This window comes from Sparus aurata, chromosome 13 (assembly GCF_900880675.1).
Source record: "Sparus aurata chromosome 13, fSpaAur1.1, whole genome shotgun sequence".
NCBI lineage: Eukaryota > Metazoa > Chordata > Actinopteri > Spariformes > Sparidae > Sparus > Sparus aurata.
Genome location: NC_044199.1, coordinates 22169341 through 22186289, shown reverse-complemented (window position 1 = coordinate 22186289; position 16949 = coordinate 22169341). Strand labels below are relative to the sequence as shown.

The following is a 16949-nucleotide window of genomic DNA, read 5'->3' as shown; positions in this document are numbered from 1 at the left end:
CTTTCACAGTTGCATATAGACTCTTCTCCTGTAGCTTTTCTCTGTATTCTGGCTTCCTCCATTCATTCACTATGAAGCTAATGAGACTAGTTTTGTTATTGACTTTGGTCAGGAAGCTCCTCCACTGCCTCACCATCTGTGTGCTTGTGATATCCTGCAACTCATGACCAGTCTCTTCACCCCGTAGAGATCTTTCACAATTCTTGATCGAGTTCTGCTTGTATGTGTCGAACACAACATCTATTCTTCTACTCTGACTGCCTTCCCTCAGAGCCATACCCAGGATTGTTGTGGCAACATCTCTGAAAGTAACTTCATCACCTTTCACTCGTTGGACTAAGTTCATCCCATCAACCACTGTGGCAGAGTTTTCTGGGTGTTTCTCCTGTAGTGCTACATTTTTCTGCAAGGCTGTGGCCAAAGTAGCTTTGTTTGTTTTTCTCAGCAATCCATCTGGTGTGGAGAGTGCCCAGGGCAATGGACCAAGAGAATGAGAAAGGATATCCTCCATGTTAAGACTTCGTGCTTGTGCCATCACTATGATGCGTCCAAACAGAGACCTGTCTGCTTTTAAGATGAATGCCCTCCCACTTGATTTCACTTCTCTCTTCTTACACATATCACTGAATGTTTTCAGCTTGTTGGTTTTCATTGGGTCGTGGAATTTCTTTGCTGGTGTTTCTTTGTCTAGTCTCTCATCCTTGAAGTTTGCATAGCATTTCTCACCAATCTCATATGCCTTCATCAGGTCGGAGGTAATGTCTTTGGGAGCTGTTTTTGCCGTAGAGATGCTAATGAGGTCCCGCTTCTCTGCAAATAAGAATATATTTTATTGTCACTGTACTATGTACAACAAAATTGAGCGCTCACAGTTTGTGTTTACAGTATTAAACATTTTATGGCAGCATTTAGTGTGACTACTGCTGTTGGGTATAAACTGTGTTATGTCTGTTTGTGCATGTTTGGATTGATATATACCGTCAAATGGGTTTATCCATCCTTGTATTAGACTAACCACTGCTGAAACTGCGTCCTCATCTTTATGGATTCTTGGTGACTGTAGCTCTGAATGAGAAAGCTTTGATTTGTTGCCTTGTAGCATCTCCCTTAACTGTCCTAGGAATGCACTGCGGTGTTCAGCAGTTAGGTAGTAACGCCTGACCGCTCCAGCTTTCAGGCTAAACCGTGATGTGCCTCCAGGAGTATGTGTGTCTTTATACACTGTGACTTCAATAGCCTGGTCTACAGGAATCCTCCCAAATGTGTTGTTATTTGACAGCTGCACTGAGAACTGGCCTGTCTTGAAAGCCTCATACACAGAAGGATACTTCTCTGGGAGGTTGGTCATCTGAGCAAAGTAAGGGGACAGGTACCTGAGAGATGAGAGAGAGATTGATATTAGTATTTTGGCTAGCAAATTGAATCGATGCAGAATATACAAACATACAGAAATGCATAAGAAATGTACCTGGCATAATTCATCTTATCATAGGCAAAGCACCATGGGATCATGGTTCTTATAGCGTGGAGGTGCAACTCCCAGTCCCCCTCACGAGACGCACGCAGAAGGCCAAGTACTACATCCTATACCATGTCAATGTATGACATCCAGAATGCAGAGAGCTCTCCATTGTTGTGACGGAGGTGTTCTAGAAAGTCTGTCCACAGGGTTATCAGCTCAGCTGAGAGTGGACTTTGCAGCAGATTGGTCATCTTTTCTTGGTTCAGTTCACTGGTCATGTCTTTCACATCCTCCAAAAATGATGTGATCATCTGACTCCTCTCTGGAGCATTTTTCTCAACCCAGGGTGTGAACTCTTCCCATGCCAGTCTCATCAGTGCTTCTGAGATGTACTTGTGGACCCTGACTGCACAGTTGTAGTGTTTACCATCAAGGACTCCATTGATGGACCCCTCTGCGACAACTCCAGCCTCTATGCATATGTCCTTTAGACCAGCATCCCTAAACCGCTTTCCTATGATGGCTAAGGCATTACATATGGTATGGAATGTCCCCATCCTGAGAAGAATGTTGGAGAACCACTCTCTGTGCTTCCAGGTTATCTCAGTGGCTTTTGCATAGAGCGCCTGACCCATGACTACAACTATTGTCTCTAGGTGCAGCTCCTTCCTGATTAGCTCTGATTGTTTCAGGATTTCAAACACTGTGTTCAACTCAGTGGCTGGTGAGTTGATGGTTGGCAGATACTCAACAATATCTTGTGAGGTTGGTTCCTGGTCCCTGGTGCTGATATTAAAACCAGTCCAGCTGGGGATTGTCTGATTCTCTGGATCTGTTTGCCTTGCAAGTGCCCACACCATTGTCTTCTTTCTTGCAAGAAGAGCAGCCTCCTTGGTTTCCTGGATACAGTGTTCCCTGGTTGGAAGAGGTTGTGGGCCAACACGTGCACCTGAATGAATGAATGAATGAATGAATGCATGAATGCATGCTTTATGAGGAATGTACATCACAATTAAATTGGATACATAGAAAATAGATACATGATTATAGCTTCATGCTAATTTTCAAACTTGCTCACCTGCTACATATACTTCCATGCCTTGGTCTTCAATGGTGACTGATCTCTGCTTCAGTTTCTCAATGTGTGGAAGATCGGTTCTTGGCAGATGTGGTCCATAGACATTGGCCTGCACCACTATGCCATTAACTCTGTGTGATGTACCCTTTCCAGTGAGGGTTTCCTCAAGTCTATCAATATTATCCCATGCAAGATTAGTGAAGACATGGGGCTTGATGGAGGCTGGAAGTACAACTCTTTGGTTAGAGGCTGTTGCTAGTTTTTGGAGACACAGAGCAGTGTTGTTCTCTTCAAGCTGGGAGTAAGACACCCCATGCCCCAGCTTGTTCAGGGTTTGTATGAGCTCAGTATTACCCGTCAGTGTTTTTACAGCATACGTGAGCAGAATGTGCTTTGGTGTTTTATGTTGACCACATGTGACAGCGTATATTATGTCCAGACTAAATGATTGAACCAAAGCAGCGATCTTCTGTGTTTTAGTTTGGTGTCAGGATTTCCAGTGAGCAGTCCAACGAGAAGCCGTTCTAGTTGATCTGGTAAGGTGATATAACCACTATCTTTCACATCAGATGGATGGAATGGCCAGGGGGTCACAGTCATCTCCTGTTTAATGATAGATCTGATATGTGATGATGTCTGATCTATGATCTTGTTGACATTGGTTGACTTGGCCCTCCATAGGTTGAGTTCCCTCAGCAGATTTTGATTTTCCAAGACAACATCCCTTATAGAAACAGTATGAGGAACCATCAGCAATTTGGCTTTGTCATCTGGATATATATCTACAGAATTTCCCAGCTCATTTTCAAGCGTCCTTCGAATGTTCTTCTTTGTTGAATCTCGCAGGCTTGTAACTCCACTAGATAGCATGAATGATGTGAGCTTTGTGACCAAAGACGTGACCTGTACAACTGTTTCGTTGGGTATGATATCAGTTCTGATATACACAAAAAGGTCTTTATAGGCTTCCCTTTTAATCCTTTTATACTCTTCATCACTATCTGTTCCTGCATCGTTATCTTGGTGCTTGGGCTCCCTTTTCTTGATTCTTGTGTACTCCTTATAGCATGAACGATGATAGTGGGCCCCTGCCGCAACTACATCTCTGCTTGTTACCGCTAGAATCTTTTCATCTCTTTTTTGGGTGGCACATTCTCTTAGTGTTTGGTCAGCATTTAATGTTACAGCTTGTGTAAGTTTTTCACTTGACTTGGAGCCCTTTACAAACTTCCCTTTATTACAAAAAATGCAGATTGGATGATATTCTCTTGCTCCATCTGAAGATCTCCTATTTGGTCTTTTTGATAAGCTATTCTCTCCAGCTTCATCTGTAATGTTTTCTGTGGCTTTCCTTTTCAGAGTCTCTAATTCTCTTTTCATTGTGAAGAGGCTCCGGCATTTCCTGTGATAGTGGATTCTTGGGACTTCTTCTTCTCTGAGGTCTTTAGCAACATCTAGTAATAGGGGCATAGTTTCTCACTTTAGCTGCATCAAGCAATGTTTTCCAGGATTCATAGTCTTTAAGACCAAAGATTTCTTCATCTTCTTTTGATGTTTTATGGTGTATGATACACACTTCAGACTCTTTGTACTGGATGTCCATTCTGAATCCAGATCTAAATCTCCTCTACTCAGTTCTAATGTGCAGGAGTGTTCCACCATCAAAGTAACTAAAAAGAAAATCACAAGGGTGATGATGTAAACATTACAGGTTAATGAACAATTGTGTTGAAAAAAAGGAAGAAGCGGTTTGTTACTTGACATTACTTAAACCCAACCCATCATAACATAAGCTTAACCTGATATCACTTAAATCCTCTTGGAAATGTTGGAAGATGTCCAACTGATGCAGCTAGCTAGCCTGCACTGTAGCAGTTACTGTTACTGTTACTGTTACACTGTTTAACCTGCAAGCTAGCTAGCCTGCTAGATAGCTGGCCTGCAAAAAACACGAAGCTAACATTAGCTACTGTTACAGGTACAGCTATAGGTATAATATCCCTCTGTCTATTCCCCTTTAATTCACAAGCAAAAGAGAAAAAGTATTTTGTACTTACATTTAATACTCCCTGGACTCATTGGAAGTTGATTGAAGATGGCATAGATGGTAGTGTTGTTATAACCAGTCAACTGAACCAACTGACAAAACCTTGTCAAACTGTCAAAATGCATCAACATTCCGTGCATCCTATTTGCTCCATTCTATTTTGAAGACTTGTGCTGGCTGCACAAGTCTAATTTAAGGCTCTCACAAATAAATAGTATGGGTATATTGTACATTTTCTGAATCATCAGAGTGTCTTGAGTATTGAGGTTGTTGAGTTTTGTGTCCCTGGTGTTCTTTCATGCCGTAGAGGCACAAGAAAGCATACAGTTTAGGTGAAAATTGTGAGAAAATGTGTGTTATTTCTGGTTTAAAGAAGTCATGTGACCTGTGTGTTTGTCAGACAGATTCGGTACTGGGCTTAAATGAAAGCTTAAAAGGTCCCCTTTCCAACAATACCAAGCACCATATTATAGAATATTGACAATAGAGCCTATGAGCCTGAACCAAATATACACCAGATTTCAAAAACGGAATTTATTTTAGGGGGTTAACAACTTCATGAGCTGAAAAAAAGTGATTTCGCTACCACCCCTGCACTGCTATCGTGATTTTTCTAGTACTAGGGGTGTATACCTTGCAAAAAATCACAATGAGACTTTGTCCCCCCAGATGATACCGATGGCCCAAATTTGGGGCTCTGGCTCGCGGACTACTGGGGAGTTTTTGTTTGTTTATGTTGAGTTTGAATGAAATGTGTATAAAGATGGTGCACGGTCGTGTTTTTCTGTTTTTGTAGGTGTAATAATATTTCCTTTTTTGACAATTTGTGAGTTTATTTTGTTGACTTATTACTAAGTGGCAAACTCGTTACTACACACATCTTGCAGTTGAAATTATCTGACTATAACCTCTTGAGGTATAGGGTGGTAATACAAGAATAGGACTTGCTGGGGCTAGCTGCTTAGCATGCTACTCGGTAAACTCAGTAAAAAGTTCTTTGACATAAAGTCAACACTGTTGTTTCTTCAAACCTTGTTGATAATGTCAGTTATTTCTTTGAATGTTTTAAACAAAAATTCTGGCCATATCTCACAAATTGCTCCTAAACCCTTTCAGTAATATACAAACAAAAAATGTACAGTGAACATGCAAGCTAGTGGAAGAATGTAGTATTACAGAAAAGTGTTACTAAAAGCTAATTAGTGCTTTATGTGGTTTGTAATATAAGACAAAATGAATACTCACATTAATGAATCAATAGATTTTGGTTTTATGAAGATGGCGATGGGATAGAGTTGTGCTACTTGTAGTCGTTTGATGGCATTTCCAGACACATCCAGTATGCAGTGTTTCCCCTAAGACAGACATGAATTTACAAGAGATGTACCACTTAAGATCACACTCACAAACTCTGTTCTCTCAGGCTATAATACCAAAGCTGCATACTGCAAGATTTTTTTTAAATCCTAAAACAAAACTCACATCGTGTATCTGATGACCTAAAGTGTATCAAGTAAAAGCTCCATCCACAGGAGGACGTTACACTTCCCTTCGGTATAGAAATCATACACCATCCAGGTTGACATACATGAGCTGTATGGGCCTTACATTACAAGAACTTCTATACATTATGTTTGTTTCTCTAAGGTGCAGCTTTTATAAACAAGAGAAGAGCCTCACCCTTTCGGCCACATATTTTACAGACTGGACACTGGTTCCATACAAATTATCATTGTACTGTCCCGCCTCAATGAACTTGTGCTCCTGGATGTCCTTCTCCATCTGCTCTCTGGACATCACAAAGTGGTAGTCTCGCCCGTCCACCTCGTAGTCCCTCTTCGGCCGAGTGGTATCTTTGGTGCAAGGGAGACAAGACACATTATTATTTTTACAACAAACACCAACATTTCTTCTTCTTCAATCTCTCTTAAGTCTATAATACACATAGCAATGCTCTACATAATTGTTAACACTGTACATAATTAGCAAATTAGTTGAGATACCTTGTTGTAATTAGCACAAAATCCATTGTGGATCTGATATTGTCAGTCCCAATGCTTCTTTCATCACAAAAATAGTGTCACAAAAACAATCCTGCCAATCTGACCTAGTAGCAACCAGAGTTTGTTCATTTGTTCATGGCAAAACATACTGAAGCTAACTGTGCTACACGTTTACCTTGAAGATATCCACCCGCCTATTTAAGTGCTTGTAATGAAATTTGCACAAAAGAGTGAAACAGGACAGTAAATGTTGTCACACGTTTTCTTCCCACATTCATGGGAAAGCCCATTTGTTGCCTTTTTTTATTCAATTAATTGGATAACGTTCACAGATGAGGTGAAATCTCCACTCCACTGCTTTGGCAAAGAAACAATTCCTTATTGTCGGACACAATTTTCTAGACAGTTTTCACTGGATATCTCTAAAGAAAAAAAGATGACTGATAATGGATGCTTTGACAAAGGCAGGAAGTGGACTTTTGTTTGAACACTAGTGTCCAACACTAACAAATTCTATCTTATACCACACAAACATACATCCAACAGCTTAAACAAAGTAAAGGGGATAAATTACTTCAAGACTCACTTTCTACAGAAAGGGAAGAAAATTCAACTTAGATTAGCTGCTCACTTACCTTGGTGCCCTGAACTGTTGGCAGCTTTATATGGTTTAAAAAGGTACATTGAAATAAAAGAGATGGGTAAATTAAAACATGCAAAATAAAATCTGCTTTGGCTGATGAAGGATAGCTACATAACATAAGGCATAGAGGAATGGGGTGATTAAAAGGTTTGTCAGAAGTGGTGGTATGTGGAAAGCTGTGGGTAATAATACGGAGAAAGGTTGGCTGAATTTAGAGTGAAGGCAGACTTGTCCCTCCAATGAAATCATGAACCTCATCACAGCGTAACATAAGTTTATCCGTCACATTTCAGTTGACTACTGAAATCTGTCAACATATCCACATCCCAGCAGTATGTGTCAGTGTGAATGGGAGAACACACACAAACACCACATTATCACCTCTTACTGCCACTGTATGGTTGTGATGTATATCTCTGAACACAATGGTAGATACAGTTACAGCTGTAACTGTGAGTTACTGTAGCTGTCAGTCTTTGGATAAATGGCTCTAAGTGCAACAATGGCTGTTATGAGTTTTCATAAGGACGCGCAATTAAGCTTTTTTGATTAGATTTATATGTGGCATGGTTATTGAAGACAAAAAGTTAAATAATTGTCATTTAACATTTGTTTTCTATTCAATAACTTCAGTGATTTAAGTGATGAATGCAGAAAACTAGTGGGATGAGTTGGTGATGTTGGTGTGCAATGAAGTTTATGACTAATGACTGACTCAGTGGCAGGTAGACACACTGTTAAATACAGATAATAATTTCACCATTTCTACTCATTGTCAGTACCATCATGTCATGCTACAGCCATTATGTAATGCATGAAACAACCTGTAATTTCACATGTTTTTTGTTTCACTCGTGTCTGTGAACAACACTTACGTGGCACACAAGAGCCAAACTTGTCTGGGAACTCTGATATCAGATCATCATTGATTCTGTCCTTCATAGGGCCAAGGATTATAACAGGTCTGGCGTAGTGAACTGGAAGGAAAAAACAAGGATATACGCAATTTCTAAAAAATTTCTTTAAAATACAACAGTTTGTTTGTTATGCATGAAGGTAAATCCGATGAAGGTTTTGTCATATGTTGTGTGGGCAAGGGGGCTTTAGTTCTTGTTGTGTAAAGAAATATGCAGTACACAACAGAAATTTGAATAACAAGTAGAGATAACGGGATATAGAAAATCGTCACACAGCATCAGAACTAATAGAAGCAACACACAAACTGTATCATGTATTGACTGAATCCCACCAATCAGGCCTAGAATTTCAGGTCATAGTTCTTTTATTCTTCATGGTGACAACTATATCATTTATTATTATAAAGCAGGGGTCGCCAACAGGGTGCCCACAGACATAGACATGAGCTTATGATTTACCTGCAGTATATCTTTAGCATTTTATACTTTTAATCCTTTTAATCTGTCTGAGAGAAAAACAACATCTGCAATTGATTAACTAGGTGGCAATCAGCCCTTGCTCCTCCCCCGCCGTCTACTGTCACTCACACATGCTCTGCAGAAAGAGAGAGATGCTCTGTTTTATCACACGTCCTGTAAACTCACTGATTGTTATGCGACCTCTCCTATTTAATGTAGGCACATAATACGTTTACCTGGTTGTTGTGATGTTGCTCAGTGCACTTTGGTTTTGAACAGCTATAAATCAACAACAAGCTTCCCCCACGCACAACTCACCTGCTTTTATGACAACGAAAATTGTGAATGAAACAATCTTAAACGTGAGGTGTGCTATTTTGAGCAACTTTACGAAACAGTTGCTGACAAAGAAAGCAGGTAACATTGCTGGTAAAAAAGAGCAGTACTGTGATATGTAGGCAAAGTCTTAAATTAGTTCTAAAGAAAGATAGTTGATTATAGATTCTCATTCTCAGTCTCTGTTATATACTGACACCCCCTTGTGATCAATAAACAACACAAAGCTATATGATAAAATCATGTAAATAATCCACTGCCTCTTTATTTGTTTGTTTTTTCTCTGTTCTTGCTTTGTTATAGCAGGTGGCAGTAATGTGCCTTAAGTTGTCAACTAGTTGCCAACCATCAAACGACAGAAAAGAAGAAGAAAAAGCTGCAGTAACAAGTAATGTTAGCTACAGTTTTGTGTGGTTTGTGTGAGTGCGATAATAATTTATCCTGGATTATTTTGGCCATAGTAGTTGTCCAATGTGATATTGTGATGTGATATATATACAAATCTGATATTGTGACAGTCCTAGTGTAGACTACTTACTTTCTTGCTGCAGCACAGGTTCATATGAGAGAATCACGTCCTCTTGACTCCCTGAGGGGGTAGACAGTGACATTTTTTCTCATTACTGACATAGACAACACATCATACATGAAAGCAAATAACATTATTATTATTTTGGATCTATTTTAGTGATTTTCAACAAGATGAAATCTTATGCTGAATATATAAATCACATGATGAACTGCCACAAATTAGACCAAATACTATATTATAGAAATAGAAAATATTAATAGAAGAAATAATATTTATAGAAATATTAAATTCACCTTTAAACATTCATTCATACTTTGAACTCCAGTTTAGTATCTCTCACTCTCCAGCATCCTGACTGAATGAATTCAGGACAGTTAGTCTCTTTCTTAGCTCATGGTGTGGTTAAGGGTATTCAAAATCTTTCGAATATAAAAATGCTGACATGAGATTATTTAAAAACACTTAAATATAATCTCACTCTTTTTCAAATGATGGATGTAGGAAAACTTTTAATTAATTTTTCATTTAAATTAACATGGACATATGCCATTTTTTCCATTACATCTGCCGGCCTGGCTCTATTCGGTTTGAGTTGGTGCGGCTGGGGTTTTGCTAGTCTACCAGCCTAAAGGTTTTAAAAATCAATGATGCACTTTTCACAAGCAATTTAAAAGCTTTTATTAAGAAGCAGCATTACAGGAAACATGTTTTCAGCAGCAGAAACCAAACAGGACTCCTGAAATAGCTGAAAGGGGCAGCATAGGGACTTGGCTTGGGGATTCGAAGGTTGGTTCAAGTCCCACTCAGACCAAAAAAAGTATGATGTAGACTAGTAGTTGGAGAATGCTAGTTCACATCCTGGTGAATATCTATTGCTGATGTGCCCTTGGCACTGTAGCATGTATGGCAGCCCCTTCACTCATCTCCTCTATACATTGCGTGTGTGTGTAATGTGAGTGGGAAAAAAAAAGAAAAAGAATTTCCCTAGCGGGATTATAATAGTACAATAAAACGATGAAACCCAGCAGATGTATGAAAGTACAAACAGGATTGAGAGAAACTAACGAGATTCAGTTAGAAGCTATAAAAGTCCTGAGAGCTGAACACACTGGTTTTTAAAACCGCCTTTTCTCTCAGGTTTCCTGAAGACGTGAGTTCAATATGGATTTTGGGTAGAGAGGGGTGTTTGTCACCGCAGCCCGCTTGAAAGGCAGGGCGGCTGCAGCTTGGCCCTACTCTGTAGCAGGCCCATTGCTGTTGCGGCTTAACTCAACTTGGCGCAGTAAAACTGGTGATGTAAAGGCAAATCAGCGGCTTAGTCTGACTGGGTGTGGCCAAAAGCACTAGTGGAGAAATGGCAATATATGCCCATATCCCCAATGACTGAAATATTTACTCCAACAGCACACAACAAACAACAACATACGGTCATTTAGAATGTAAACAGAAGTAATAGTGACATGCTACACAAGTCTACATCAGACGACATGCTAATTAGCAAAGAAACAAAAATTACGGCTGTATACGTCATGCAAACATGCATTTAACATAATTAACAACTGAAAAAATGTATCAGTAAGGGGTGCAACGATAAAAAAAATGTTGTCTGTTCAGCACGTGAAAACCCCACAGGAGGCCTGTAGTGCCTGTTCTGCTTCAACCAAACTGCCCAAATTCTCAAAACAAGTGTATAAATGGATGTAAATTAAAACCACCCAACAAGGACAATACCAAAAACAGACTGGTTGACATCAAACTTAATGAAGCAGGATGATAAGATAAGCTGAATCAGCCTCTTTGAAATGTACTAAATACAATAATTTCAAAAAGTCAAATGATCAATGCTATTTTACAAAAGAAAGGAAAAGGTGAACCTCTACAAAATGACTTATATTACTGTATCAAATATACAACTAAATATAAAAAAACAATATTTTCATCGCATGCTGCAAACTGGGATGCAGGACAAACCAAGCAAACGCGGCATGCAACAGTTCAGAGCGTGGGGACAAGACAGAAATGAGGAATCATTGACACCAACTTACTGAATGTTTTTGTCCCATACCCATCATCACCCATTCCCAGGATGTCCTATTAGCCGTCCCAAGAGTGCCAGAACAGAAGACAGAGAGGAAGGAGGACAGCCGCAACATAAGCAAAAGGTTGGAGGCAATGAACAGGGGGAGCTGTGGGCCCACAGTTCTGCCTCTGTCTAGACACTGAGCAGCCAGCAGGGGGAGCAAATATAGCATGATAGCAGCAGGCTGGCTGAACCTTAATGATCTCTGAAGGGAAACTGGGTCGTGCAGTATCACCAAATGGGGACAGGAAAAATGAAAGCATTGACTTGGCTTCTCTCCTGCTGACTGATCAACATCCGAGCCAGAATATCTCTGATTGTGATCCAACAGAAAGAGAAAGAAATCAAAGACATGGAATTATCATGAGAAGAAGCAGGGAAGGCTTCCGAGGAGCCTCTGCCCCTGAAATACACCTGTTGACCCCCTGTCAGCTCTACATGTGACCTACACTGACCCTCTGAACTGAGTTACATGTGTGTTGTGAGCTTACTTACTGTCTGAATCACCGCCATCCTGCTCACCCTCTTTGTTCTTGTAGAATGGGAACTTTCGTGTAAAGATGAAATTCTTTTTACGTTTGTCATTGAATGACTGTGAAGGGAGAGAAAGCATGGGGCAAACAGGTATATCTGTCACGGTCATGCAGACAAAACAACTGCTTTGCAGAAAGTAGGACGTCAAGAAGTTCAGGTTCTCTGGTGAACTGTTTCTAGTAATTCCAATGTGAAAATGTTTTGCTTTAGTCTTTTTTTATATTATTAGCTTTGCTTAGCAGTTTACGTATCGGTGTCATCCCAGAAAAAATCCAATTAACTTTAGTGTGGATAAAGGGAGGGATCCAGGATTTAATTCTATTTGCAATAGCGTGTTCTCCAACATTTTTGTTTTTGTCAGAGAATAATGCATGGATTTTGGTGCAATAAATCTGTTGTATTTAGGTAGCTGTTATCTGCTGATCTTAAATATGGTTAAGCAGTTATTTGCAGTTACATATTGAGTGACACAGGGCAATCAAGTTTGATATCGATTTAGGCCTGATTGAGGGGACTGTTGGGGCTTGGTGGAGGTATGCACTCTAGTGCCGTTCAAGTTGTAAATGTTATAACTTTGGGTTTTTGGACTGTTGGTTAGGGGTGATAATTTGAAGTGTGATGGGCATTTTTTAACTACCTTTTGACTGCTTTCTGACATGTTATAGACTAAAACGATAAAATAAAAATATGATGTAACATTAATTTAAAATTGAAAAAACTGTATCTCTTAATAACTTCATATAAAATATGTGAATAGATTCTATATTGTTATATGTACTAAAATGTTTTGATTGAACAGCAGTTCTGCATCTGTGCACAAACAAAGTCTGATTTGAATAATGAGAAATCATCTTTTATTGTCGGAATCAGTCAAACTTTAGCCTGAGCCAAATTAGTATAAGACTATAACCCTTACCTTCTTTGTAATAATACAATAGCTGCCAGAACTTCTTGATGTGCCACAGTTGCATTAGAGGTATTTAAAGTAAGAGCAAGGTGAGAAAAGAGTAACAAAAACCATGCTATGAGAAAAGTAACAAGTGGGGTATAGTCATAGATAAGATTGTCATATGCACATAAAAACACATGCAGTAATGGAAAGAGAAGAGGAACTTTAGAGAAGGAGTCTTCAAATAATAACAATGATACTTTTGAGGGCTCCATTTTGTCATGCAGTGTGGTAGTTGTTCAAAGCTCAGACATTATTGACATGAACTTGACGAAATTTCTATCAAGAAAGTCTCTGCATGAAGTGGGACAAATAGCACAAAACCTGAAAGTATCAAAAGTAAGCTTCGAATGGACATCAAACAACAGTGAGAACACTAGAACATTTATATGGCACAGGTAAATGTGGTTAGACACTGACCGGTGAGACTTAAACTTTCACACAGCAAATTAGTTACTTTTGAGCTACACTATGAATCATCAAATGAATGCGGTAAATGCCACTTTGTGGCTCCCATAAAGTCACTTACCCCTTTGGAATCAAATGAACCTGGCTTGGCATTGAATTTCACAGTCTTTAGACGCGCCCGCTCTTTCCTTTCCACTCTGCCAAGCAAAGAGCCGTGTCAGTCAGTATCAACCCAAGAGCTTAAATGATATTACTCGTGTTGACACTACTTTTCACTATACAAAGTAAGTCTACTTGTACTTGTATATTAAAATTCAATTTCTCCTCAGTCATTGCTACAAACTATCTATGTGCAGGAATATCAAGATGTTTTCAGTGAGCTATGTTATACGTGCAGTGATGTTGCTAGGTTTACATATCTGAGGCATTAAAATCTGAAAGGATGCATGCAGGGGATGCACAGTATGTTATCTCTTGTAATGCTACATTGTGATCAACAAATCCTTATTGAAATAAGTAAACTTACTATGAAGACAGAAAAAATCCTCTGGTCACCACATCTGACCATCTGTGCACTGTGTGCATAACTTAGTCATTGTAAGGTGATACTTTGTGCTGCAACAAAGACCAATCCTTGACACACACAGTTTAACAACTGAAGCTACAGACTTGGTATTGGTTAATAAACTAACTGGGTCACTGTCAAGCATAATCAGCTCTTGATTGATTCTGCATTCTCTTGTCACTATGATGAAGGATGATGCTTTGCTGTTCAGGTGACTTGTTGTGTGGAAATCATAGAAATTATAGAAATTCATTCAGTCTACTTGAATTTTGTATATAAGTGTATCAGGATGCTGTGATAGGGCTGTAGGCATACCGGACTCAGGATTTTCAGGAGATCAGCAACTCACTAAACTTATTTTTCAGCCCACATCGGTATGTATCACCTGCAGCCCCAGACTTGTGTTTTAACGCCTTTCTTCATCATCTGTGATATGAAAACATCAAATTTCCACACAGTCAGAGAAAGTCAAAGTCAAAGTGTGGATCCTGCTCCTGGCCAGATTAGGATTCAGTGCACCCAAATTGCAGCTTCACTCATCTGTTAAACACCATTATACATTGTCAGTTGGATTTTTTTAAACTAGTGCAGCAGCTAATTTAAAGGTATATTTATGGTTCCCTTTATACATAATTCCTCATTGAGACGTTGTCCCTTTGCATTGTTGTAAGCTTCTATGTTTTATTGTGCTTTGTAATGCACTCTGCATGACAGAATCAGTCTCTGACCGACAGGGGACAGCGCAAGATGTTCCAGTGTTTTGTTTTCATTTCAATTTATTTGTTTTTATTTGTTTATTTTTAAGATCCATTTTCATCAAATATGTAACCGTGATTATAACCATATAACATTTAACATGAGTTTAACACTACAATTAGTCAGAATTAACAAATTATATTTTGGAACCATATTTGAGTGGCTCCCAGGGACTCACTACGTTAAAAACCTAGCAACATCACTGAATGCATGAGCTAAGGTCACCTTTATACAAGTGTAAAGATTTCAACTGGTAATCAATTTGGTTTCATTGTGTGTCAAGTCATCCTGATGTAGGCAAGTGCTTAGGCCACACCCTAGTAACTGATAAGGACACACTTTAAAATGTTGCCAAAATCAATCTTTTTTCCATGTGGCGCTGCAGTGCCTATCTTATTCTTACAAACCATTCATATCCATCCAGAATATCCACAGCTTGAAAAACATTTCTGTGCAATGCTCACCGTCTCTTGCTTGGGATGACACCCATTTCCTCACTGTCCCCATGTGGGGTAACACGGCGGGCCTGCCACCACTCATCATCTGAGGCATTGATGACGTGGAGGATGTCCCCGTACCTGAAGCTGAGCCCTTGGCTGGGGAGGCCACTGTCCTTTGACTTCTCATAATCAAACAGTGCCCTGTTCAGTAGAATATGAAAGGATCATCAGGATTAGTATTGCAAATGCACTTAATTCCGACTGTTTCATTGTCACAGCTCCATGTGAGGTATTGTCTCATTTAGGAGAGAGAAACTAGAAGTACAGCTTTACCAGGTCAGAGAGAAAAGTGACTGATGGTCTATGGGGGTTGCTATAATAAGAAATGTTTCTCTCAGTCACAGATGTCAACCCTGGTTTTACATACACTAGTGCATTGCCCGTAGGAAGTATGTATTCCTATAGAAAAGTGGGAGGTTAAGTAGCTTTTTCATGGATGGCCAAATGAGGCTGTGTTTGAAGGTGGGACATCAGGGATATAATTGGCAGTTTTTGACTACTTTTGATTTTACCATTATATTTCACCGTAATAATATAATTATTACCTCACATGTGTGACTGTACAGTTATAATTTCATTTTGACATACTGTATTAACACAATGGACCTAAAATCACAAAAAACAAAATCCGAGTAGGAAAAAGTTATATTTTTTACTGTGAAAACCACAAATATGTTTAACGAACCATTTTTATTAACCCTAACCCTTATAATGCAAATATAAATTGTTGTTTGCTAAATTTGTGCGTGAGTTTTTAAAATTTACAAACTTATATGTAACTATTTACATTTATGGAATTAGATTTGTGCCAAAAGAAACAAGCAAAACTTCTTAAATGCCAAAAAAAACAGGAATTTGAGAGAACATAAATCTCATTTGAAAAATAAAACTTAGAACTTGCAATCAAATAATTTGTCAAATAGTGTAAAATATTGGTCTTTTACTCTTCTAATAATACATTATTTTGTTTACGGTTCCCTCTGCTGGTCTCTCTCCACTCAGACTTTTGCGCTGACTCTCAGCTTTGCGGTCTCTCTGCAGCTCTGTCTCGTTTGCGCTCCCTGACTTTTTGTTTGCAGTTTTGGCACAAACCTCTCGGGTAGGCGGGCCTTTTCAGCAGAGCGTCCCCATTGGCTAATCAGATTTTTACTGACACAGCTCAGAACCTATGTGTAGGTAGCTAGCGCGCTAACCGACCCCAGCTTTAAAACGGAGAGAAGAAGAAGATGACGACGACAATGAAGAACAACAGTAACAACCCACAACAAGAAAAACAAGTGAAATGTAAGTAGTTATGACATACATATATTGTTCTTCATTGTCGTTGTTGTCCTCGTCAGCTCTTCTTCTCTCCGTTTTAAAGCCGGGGTCATTTAGCGCGCTAGCTATCTACACATAGGTACTGAGTGGTGTCAGTCATAATCTAATTAGCCAATGGGGACGCTCTGCTGAAAAGGCCCGCCTACCCGAGAGGTTTGTGCCAAAACTGCAAACAAAAAGTCAGGGAGCGCAAACGAGACAGAGCTGCAGAGAGACCGCAAAGCTGAGAGTCAGCGCAAAAGTCTGAACGGAGAGAGACCAGCAGAGGGAACCGTAAACAAAATAATGCATTATTAGAAGAGTAAAAGACCAATATTTTACACTATTTGACAAATTATTTGATTGCAAGTTCTAAGTTTT

At 39.3% G+C, this 16949-nt stretch overlaps 2 protein-coding genes across 17 annotated transcripts in view; both read right to left on the bottom strand.

Annotated features, from left to right (window-relative positions):
• The window catches only part of dlg2 (discs, large homolog 2 (Drosophila)), a 216801-nt gene that overhangs the window by 9981 nt on the left and 189871 nt on the right, over positions 1-16949 (bottom strand). For 12 of the 16 annotated variants that reach the window (XM_030438654.1, XM_030438657.1, XM_030438655.1 and 9 more), the window contains 8 exons: positions 15234-15410; positions 13570-13645; positions 12053-12149; positions 9484-9534; positions 8109-8210; positions 7226-7249; positions 6268-6440; positions 5833-5942 (listed from right to left, as the gene is read on the bottom strand). In XM_030438654.1, coding sequence (XP_030294514.1) covers positions 5833-5942; positions 6268-6440; positions 7226-7249; positions 8109-8210; positions 9484-9534; positions 12053-12149; positions 13570-13645; positions 15234-15410 — 810 coding nt within the window. Of the gene's footprint in view, positions 1-5832; positions 5943-6267; positions 6441-7225; positions 7250-8108; positions 8211-9483; positions 9535-11522; positions 11569-12052; positions 12150-13569; positions 13646-15233; positions 15411-16949 lie in introns of all 16 variants that reach the window. The other 4 variants (XM_030438660.1, XM_030438661.1, XM_030438671.1 and 1 more) reach the window with 2 other exon arrangements.
• LOC115594537 (uncharacterized) lies at positions 872-3553 on the bottom strand. Its single transcript, XM_030438672.1, has 2 exons — positions 1469-3553; positions 872-1373 (listed from the first exon to the last, which is right to left on the bottom strand). The coding sequence occupies exon 1, from the start codon at positions 2467-2469 to the stop codon at positions 1585-1587; it is 885 nt and encodes a 294-aa protein (XP_030294532.1). The 5' UTR covers positions 2470-3553; the 3' UTR covers positions 872-1373; positions 1469-1584.

Coding starts and splice junctions, on each gene's coding strand:
- LOC115594537 (XM_030438672.1), bottom strand. CDS start 2,469: ATGTACATTCCTCATAAAGCATGCATTCATGCATTCATTCATTCATTC.